Source organism: Vespula vulgaris, chromosome 16 (genome assembly GCF_905475345.1).
Source record: "Vespula vulgaris chromosome 16, iyVesVulg1.1, whole genome shotgun sequence".
Classification (NCBI taxonomy): domain Eukaryota; kingdom Metazoa; phylum Arthropoda; class Insecta; order Hymenoptera; family Vespidae; genus Vespula; species Vespula vulgaris.
Window position 1 is genome coordinate 4,384,829 of NC_066601.1, and position 9,006 is coordinate 4,393,834.

Sequence of the window (9,006 nt, forward strand, 5' to 3'; positions counted from 1 at the left end):
GTGAGAGAACGAGAAATTTTCGTGTGGACGTTGTAAGAGCAGAAAATAAACGTCGGGGCCCCACCCCCGACGTAAGTTTTCGTGACGGGCCATTTTTGGGGCTCCCCCACCAATCAGATCCAACGTATTCGTATCCTTCTGTTCGTAATTTTCGAGGGCTAGCTTTCCCGGTTCTCTCAGACGCTCAACTCGTGCCGTTCAGCTCGCTCGAGTTAGGTAAGTTCCTGTTGTAAGTTCGTCAACTCGAATCGAAGAGATGTCATCGACGAAGAAAACCATCTTCTCCTCCTTCTTCTTCTTCTTCTTCTACTACTACTACTTCTACTTCTTCTATTTCTTCTTCTTCTTCGTTCTTCATCAACATTGGTCGTCCAAGTGTATCCCTTCTGTTTTCTTATTCCGATATTTTCACATATCTATCTTCTTCTTTATCGATGATGAACGCGAGTGCCGAGAAAAAGAGGACACACGTGAAAAGGAGTATTGTCTGGTCTGCTATCAAAAAAAAAAATAAATAAATAAATAATAAAACGAAAAAGAAAAAATTCGTGAATCGATGAAGATGCAAGTACCACGGCGACTAACAAGAGAAAAAAAAAAAGAGAGAATGACTACGCTTAAGCTTGCAGGTGCTTTTGTGTTTTTTGGGAAAAGACACTTAACAAGAACGCGTTGCTATCGAGGATGCTTGTAAGTAGAATTAACTAAGCTTGCTCAGCCAACCGACTTTTAATTCGTTCGAATTGATAGAAAGAGATTAGAAGAGAGATTAAAAGTTTCTATCTATCCGTTAAAAGAAAAAATGAAAATAAAAGTCGTTAAGTCGTTAAGACTTAAGTTACGCCAACGAATTATCAAAGGATAGATTATCCAGGAGTGGATAAAATTTCGTGATTCACACTTTGCGACGAAAATAAATCGGTTGCTAGCATTCGATGGTTCCGCTTGCATGCTATTTTCAACCGCTCGAGGGAAACTCTGTCTCTCCCTTTCTTTCTCTCTTTCTTCCTCTTGATTATCATGGCAAAAAATGTCAAGACGTTGAAAATCTCGACGAGCGATCATTTTTTTAAACGCCATCCTTGCATGCTAAGCTTTTCGACGTATTTGAGTTCGATTGACCATCTCTTTCTTTTTTTTTTTATTTGCATAGCAAACGCCACGAAGCCTCCGAATTGTCTCACAGGACGTCTAATATTTGCTTTAGGAGGAACTCCGATATCTTCATGAGATCCTTTAACACCGCTGCCAAATATCGTTAAAAAAAAATGCTGCTACACTAACGAACGAGAATTTGCTTTTGGACGTGTAACATAACGTGCAATATGTCGTAAGTAGTATTTCTAATATCGTCTAACGATATGTATTATCGATCTGATGCATAATGCTTAAATAACAATAAACACGTTTTCGTTTATTTATTTTAACAATCCTCGCATGTGCATATTTGCCAACGTCTAGCAATAATAATAATTGTCGAGATAGCAGTAACAACGGCGATTGGATGGAGAACGATGCTTAGAAATACTCACGAAAAGATTTTCTAATTCCAGACTCTTAGGAGGATCTTTATAAATAAACGCGAATGGCAGAACAACGTCCGTGAGAACTCGCGTTCTCAAGAAAGCTAGGTTTCCTCTCTCGCGTTAAAAATGGTTTGAGAATTCGAAACACTCGGCATATTTCGCAAGTGTCATTTTGACATATTCGATCAGGTGCTCGTTTGATTTTCCAGAGGAGTATATTAATACTTCTCTGTAGCACACGGGCAACGTAATGTCTTAAAAATGACTTCTTAATGAATCATTGAGATTTGACGTTATTAGCTTTGCTAGAAAATTTACTAAATCGATGTAGATATCGATCGAACGTCGTCGATTATTAATGATCGATTAAGAGCCAAGACCACTTGTTGATTTTTATATCATCCGAATAAAGATAAGATGCGTAATGAAAAATCTCTATTTGCGACTTTTGCTATCCGGATAATAAGGCAAGTGATATCGATACGAAAAAAGTGACAAAAATAAAAGTAATAGAGAAAAGGAAAAAAATGTTCATAGAATAAATCGTATCGCGATTATTCGCAGGATTCTTGCTAAAAGCTTCGTAAAAGCTATTAATAAGCGTCAGTTAGATCGAATGTCGGTCGTCGGTGGGAAGCCAAGTAAAGCTCGTTCTTCTGGCTTACATTCTGCTAGTTTTGCCCTCTTCTCGTCGCGCCATCGACGTCGTTTCACGTGTATTTATAGAATCCGGCTGTAGATGCTATTTCCGTGGACACCCTGATGTGCTCTTTTCCGTGCACGCGAACGCGCACAATCGGATACATATTACACAGCTAAAAATTATGTCGGCGTTCTTTCGAAAGCTCCTCGAAATGTGGAAAGCTCGAAAGACTTGAAATCCGATAACTTTGTTTTGAAATATGTCACCTTCGTGGCGCGTCACGTAAGAATTTTTCCTTTGTTGTTCATTTCATTAGTTTGGATCGTTGCTCAGAAATAATTAATCGCACGAAACAAGTATGTACATGCGTGTACGCTCGATCGTCTTTAACGTTCCATCTGATCGAACGAAAAATGCTCGCGAAATGTGATTTTGATTAGGAACGCGAATCATTTGCACGCTAAAACGAGATAATTTTGAAACTGATTAACTTGGATTATCATCGTCCTCCCGTATCTCGAGAGAGAAAAAAAATCCTTTGTCGATACATTAACTAACTTTGACGATTTTTGCAGAAAACTTGATCGTTTCGTGAAGAAAGTCGGAAGAAAAAGGTCGCCATCATGGACGCGATCAAGAAGAAAATGCAAGCGATGAAGCTTGAGAAGGACAATGCGCAGGACAAAGCCGATACCTGCGAAGCGCAGGCGAAGGAGGCGAATATGCGCGCGGATAAGGTCCTAGAGGAGGTCGCAGAACTTACGAAAAAGCTCACTCAGGTCGAAGGCGATCTCGAAGCTAACAAACACAATCTCGAGCAGGCTAATAAGGATCTCGAGGAACGTGAAAAGTCTCTTACCAACGTGAGTGTTCTTTCTTCTCATTTTTTTCGTGAATTTATCAATCAAAAACTATGTTTTTATCCGTTATAAAAATTTAATTGATTAATCTCTAATGTCTAACATTTAATAATCTCTTTTTGATCCTGTTGTTATGGTGACATTTAATTAAAAACGATAAATATAAAAAATCTTATCTATGAAATATTTAACACGTTCTTAGAAAGAGATCTTATATATAGATCTTTTAAAGATCAAGTTCGAACAACGTGTTAAATCGAATCTCAAAAATTCGTGTCCTTGGTCTCATTCATTTTGGATTCGGTCCAACCGATATCTTCTCTCGAACGTAAACAAAACAGATTGCTTTAGTTAAAAAAAGCTCCAGAGAAACTATTTTTTCTATGTCGTTCGCGTACGATCGTATTGTTCAGGCCGAATCCGAGGTCGCCGCTCTTAATAGGAAAGTCCAGCTGATTGAAGAGGATCTAGAAAGATCCGAGGAACGTCTCAACACTGCGACTGCCAAACTTGCTGAAGCGTCTCAAGCTGCTGATGAATCTAGCCGGTGAGGAGAGACTTTATTTCTCAAATTTCTTAATTCCTACTTATTCGGTGACATAATCGTTTATAATTAAAATGAAAAAAAAAAGAAATATTGCTTTCCAGATAAATCGATTGTGTAGAACTCGCGTTCGTTTTGCTTTATAAAACAAATAATATCCTTTATTTTCCTTGTTTTTATCGTTTCCTACTGCAATTTGGCAGTATGTGCAAAGTGTTGGAGAACCGTGCTCAACAGGATGAGGAAAGGATGGATCAGCTGACGAATCAGCTTAAGGAGGCTCGTCTTCTAGCCGAGGATGCTGATGGAAAATCGGACGAAGTTTCGCGCAAGCTGGCCTTCGTTGAAGACGAGTTAGAAGTCGCTGAAGATCGTGTCAAATCGGGCGAAGCGTGAGTACATCCTCTTAGAAAATTATCTTCGATGGAATGTAATCCAAACTCCGGATATTATAATTTCAAACGCTATTTTTTCTTTTTCGTACATTCTAGATCACTTAACCGATCAGTTAGATCGTCTGATATTTGATATATTTCATTGTTACTTAATTAACAGGTGAATTTAATTAGCAGGACATCTTGGAAAATGAATTTTCTTTGAGAATAAAATCGATATTATTTTTTTTCATATATTTTAGAAAGATCATGGAATTAGAAGAAGAATTGAAAGTCGTCGGAAACAGTTTGAAATCTTTGGAGGTATCCGAAGAAAAGGTAATTCTCTTATATCGTCCCTTAAAGTTTGTATTATCGACTTATATTGTATTTTTTATTATCGATCTCTCATCTCGTTAGGCCAATCAACGAGTCGAAGAATTCAAACGTCAATTGAAAACGTTGACCGTTAAACTGAAGGAAGCAGAAGCTCGAGCAGAATTTGCTGAGAAGACGGTGAAGAAACTCCAGAAGGAAGTTGACAGGCTTGAGGGTAAGTTCGACGTACTCGGTAGTATAATTTTCATAAGGGAAACAAATTTCTTTTTATTTGGCACGTTGATACATTCTCAGAGTCGTGTTCAAAACACGCATTCCCTTGGGTTTACGTGACATAATCTGGCAAATTGACAATGAGTGCTTTAAGAGTTACCGAACAAATAAAATAAAATCTGTCTCGTAGATCTATTAGCAAATGTAAGCAGCACAATTTATAACATAATCGGATTTTACTATTATCATTTTCATTGACTCGTTTCCGTCTATACAAGACTTTTGATATCTACAATAAATTCGCAATTATTTTATGACAAATAAAGGTTTCTATAGAGACACTTTAAAGGAGCAATAATTTCTTTTTTTTAACTTTTTTATTCGTTTGAAAATCATATTCTCGTATTAGGAGCTTTGTTCATATAATAATACGATGAATCGTCCTTTGAATTGATTATATTTACTCGAAAAACATATGGTATACTTTTATCGTTCGATTAATATAAATAATAACATTTTTCAAGCAGGAAAGTAAAAAGAAGAAATATGAACAACCATTTAATGGATTCCTTCACGAAACTTTGAATGCAAATTGATTTGTTTTATTGCAGACGTGTTATATCACGAGAAGGACAAACGCAAAACAGTTTGCGAAGAATTGGACAAGACGTTCGCTGAGCTTTCTGGCTACTAAAAACAAAAAAAAATCTCACACTCGTTATATATATTTATCTATCTCTCTCTAAATTTACTCACTACCCCTTTACTCTATTCAATTCCTTCCACTGTCTTTCGTACGTTCGTGAATATGAATATTTGTCGCTTTTTGCAATGTTTTTCCTTTTTTCCGAAATTGGACAGGATCGTTTTTTTAAGATCGATTTTTTACAATTAGAGATATTTATTTGCAAACTACAAAATATACGTCATTTTCTTTTTTCTTTTTTTTTTCCTTTCCATATAATTTTTCTCTACTAATTTGTCCGATTTTGGAAAGTTTTGCTTGGATTTCATGTGCTTTGAAGCAGCTGAAAAGAGAAGAATTAACTCGTCCCTCTCTTTTCTCTTTTTTCTCGTTTACTTTTTAATTTACGTTCAGCATCATATTTTAATTAATACACGCTCACGCGCATAAAACTACATACACAATTGACAGCTTAATAAGACTAGAAAAAAAAAAAGCTTAACAACTTTACTCGAGGGTGGACCGTCGTACTTCAGGTACTTTTACCACCAGCTCTTGCTGTATTGTGCCTTTTTTTCAAGTTTTTCCATTGTTCTTGTATCTCATCAATATATAATTTAAATAATCTCCATACGCGAAATAAATATATATTTATTATTTCTGTAATATTGCTGTAATATATATATATATATATATATATATATATATATATATCGTACGGGTAGATATGCATCGTAACTAAAATAAAAAACCATATTTCTTTTCTTTCTAATCCTAATAATAACAACTAACACCGACTAAATAAATTCGATAATACTCAAGCTTTTGCTCAAGCTCGATTTTTTGACATACCTATTTATTTTTCGACTTAAGTCTACTATCTTTTCAGCTCAGAAAAAAAGTATCATAATGATTTGAATGTTCTTTTTATATTTTGAAACGACGACGTAGTAGTAGATCGTTACTATAGTTAGATAATTAGCAAACCTTATTTATTGATAAAAAATATCAGGATGAAATCATCTGGACGGAGTTGGGTAAAATTTAATATTAAAATATTTAATATTAAAAAATTTGACGAGGCGAAATGTATTAAAATAAATTATATTAGTCGTTGATTATTTAAAAAAAAAAAATATTTTACCCAGGTCTGGTAAAAAACAAAGTAGAGGTAATATCGGTACTACTTACAAAATTAGTAAGCTATCTTAATAGAAAAAATATCTACGGTAGTTTAATCGATGATCTTTAATCCGAGTAATTTATTCGCTTCGTAAATAAAATTGTAACACTAACGTGACCATTCTTATTGCAGACGAGCTTGGTATCAACAAGGACAGATACAAGTCACTTGCCGACGAAATGGACTCCACGTTCGCCGAATTGGCAGGATATTAGATCGATTTTTATCTTTATTATGCTTCGGCTAATTCTTATCGATTCTGCCCTTTTTTTTCTTGTTAAAGGCAACGACTCTCTCGTCTCGAGAATCTTGGAATTTTTCGTGAAAAGAAAAAAAGGATGAGTGAAAGATCTATCGCGATTGTGATCAAGATCAATTTGCGATCATACACGCGTCCATATTCATTTCTTTACGTTAACGTGACGGACAGCTAATTAAGTTTTATTCTGTTAAACTGTTATACGAAGAGTATCATGTAATAAGCAACTGTAACACGATCATGTTAATAAACTACCGTAATAAGACATGGTAGCGATTCCGTGCTGGGGGAGAAGAAAAAAAAAAAGTTAACGCTCTCTTAAACTTCGAAATTGATGATTTAACATTATTTAATAGAACAGAAAAAGAAAGAAATCAAAAAGAAGTGTTGTGCCAAAACATCGAATTACGTCGAACGACGGTAAGTATTATTTCATGTAACACTTGTGCTATATAGTATTTTCATATACTCCAAAGGAATAGCATTTTTATAGACAATTATATATAAGATCTTTATTATATTTTCTATTATATTTATAATAAACAATATACACAGAATGAGACATGTGTTCATCGAATGGCATATTATAAATTGTGATGCTGCCTTGTACTGGGTTTTTGAAAGTGACGAATCCGTCCCTTTCATCAGAAGAAATAATTCTCGTTCTCTTAAAAACTATTATTTAGAATGTTATGCGTATTAGTTTTGTTCTATATTTAACAAATTATGCCTTCGATGAGTGTTCACAAAATAATGTTATTATGAGACAAATAATCGTATAATTAACATTTTAGAAAGAAAAAACCATAGTGATCGCTGTTATTTTTATTCGAAAAAATCATACAATCATATATGTAATGTGTATTGAAACTTTTAATCAAAAAAAGAGATAATAAGATACACATACATCACACGAGCTTTACTTCGATCAAATAAATAAACTAAATTTGTTAAACGTATGATGTAAAAGTAATTAAAAATTGAAAATTAAAAAAAGTTCCACATATCTTTGTGGGAAGAAATCGATCGGTTATTAACTAATAAGGCATAGTATTATACGATATCGACATGCAACATCTGACAACATACAATACTTAATAATAGAGCATTATCTAATTGTATTTATCACTTTATGAAATGAAAAATATCAACGATCGTTGAGAGAAAAAAAGAAAGAGAAACAAAAAGAACACCATCAATAAACATTCACATGAAAAATTATGCGTATCTAAATGCTTTATCTGGTGACATTTGAAAACGCTTTTTCAAATATATGGATTCATTATATCGCTTTTAATCGAATACCACATTTGTTTGCAGCACTAAAAAGGAATCAATATATAATCTATTTCTTATGAAATGACACTCTGTAAAACTATACATGGTATCTTAATTTATGTATTATCATTTATATACACTCTTTTATTTATTATTTATCAATATCAAAACGTTAAACTTCTTCTATTTGGTGTATCCATTGCACACAACATCATGACTGTTTCAATGATATTTGAAAAGTGCGTTTATGTAATTACAATGTTTCTGAGAATATATATATATATGTATCGCTTGTTATCCTAAATATTTATCGAAAATCGCAAAATTCCTTGCAAATTCCGTATGTAATTATAAATTTACTAAGGACAGATATTACTAATACTGAAATAGTAATATCGAGATCTTGAACACAATAGTTCATAATGGATCAACATATTTACAAGAAATATTCTAATTGTAAAATGTAAGTATAAGTGTATTGCAAAAATAGAATTAATTATATATGAAATTTATGAGTGCGTAAATATAGCAAATCAGTTTCAACACATTAAATTCAGTTCATTACTTAGCACCTTTATATATATAGAAAAAAATAATTATTTTTTTCCCATTACTCATAATACAAAGTGCACTAATAATAAAGGCGATAATAATAAAGAGTAATTATTAAATTTTCATTTTGCAATATCGCTCTTATACAACATCATTAATAATATGAATAAATATAAGACTCCATCTTAAAGACTACTTATTCTAGGCAACTTTCCAGGGGAGATTACATAGTAAAAAAAAAAAAAAAAAAAAAAGAAGACCAATTTCCAAACAATTCCTTCAAATAAATCATAAAATTAATCAAAAATTATAATATTTTTATTACTTAAAATCAAAATGTTTGTTCATTTAATAAATGCATATTTTAAAGATTATTCTGCAAGACTCCCCAGAAAAGAATTTCACGTAAATTCCATCGAATGATAAACGAGATAGGAGATAAAATTAATTTCACTCTATTTCGAATAAAATAATAATGATAAAAAAATGTCTTAAAAAAAAAAGAAAAGAAAAAAGAAAGAAAAAAATTATGCTCTATATTTGACGCCAT

General features: G+C 33.1%; 1 protein-coding gene across 1 annotated transcript; it reads left to right on the forward strand.

Annotated features, from left to right (window-relative positions):
• Positions 1–83: 83 nt before the first annotated feature.
• Positions 84–6,891, forward strand: LOC127069759 (tropomyosin-1). The gene is made up of 7 exons (XM_051007197.1): positions 84–216; positions 2,745–3,032; positions 3,443–3,576; positions 3,777–3,965; positions 4,211–4,286; positions 4,368–4,500; positions 6,500–6,891. Exons 2-7 carry the CDS (start codon positions 2,793–2,795, stop codon positions 6,580–6,582), a joined length of 855 nt encoding a protein of 284 aa, XP_050863154.1. The 5' UTR covers positions 84–216; positions 2,745–2,792; the 3' UTR covers positions 6,583–6,891.
• The last annotated feature ends 2,115 nt before the right edge of the window (positions 6,892–9,006 follow it).

Bases quoted from the DNA above. Each gene is read 5' to 3' on its own strand.
- LOC127069759 (XM_051007197.1), top strand. From the start codon at position 2,793: ATGGACGCGATCAAGAAGAAAATGCAAGCGATGAAGCTTGAGAAGGAC. The intron at 3,577-3,776 runs GTGAGGAGAGAC...GCAATTTGGCAG, and splicing joins GCTGCTGATGAATCTAGCCG to TATGTGCAAAGTGTTGGAGA. The intron at 3,966-4,210 runs GTGAGTACATCC...CATATATTTTAG, and splicing joins CGTGTCAAATCGGGCGAAGC to AAAGATCATGGAATTAGAAG.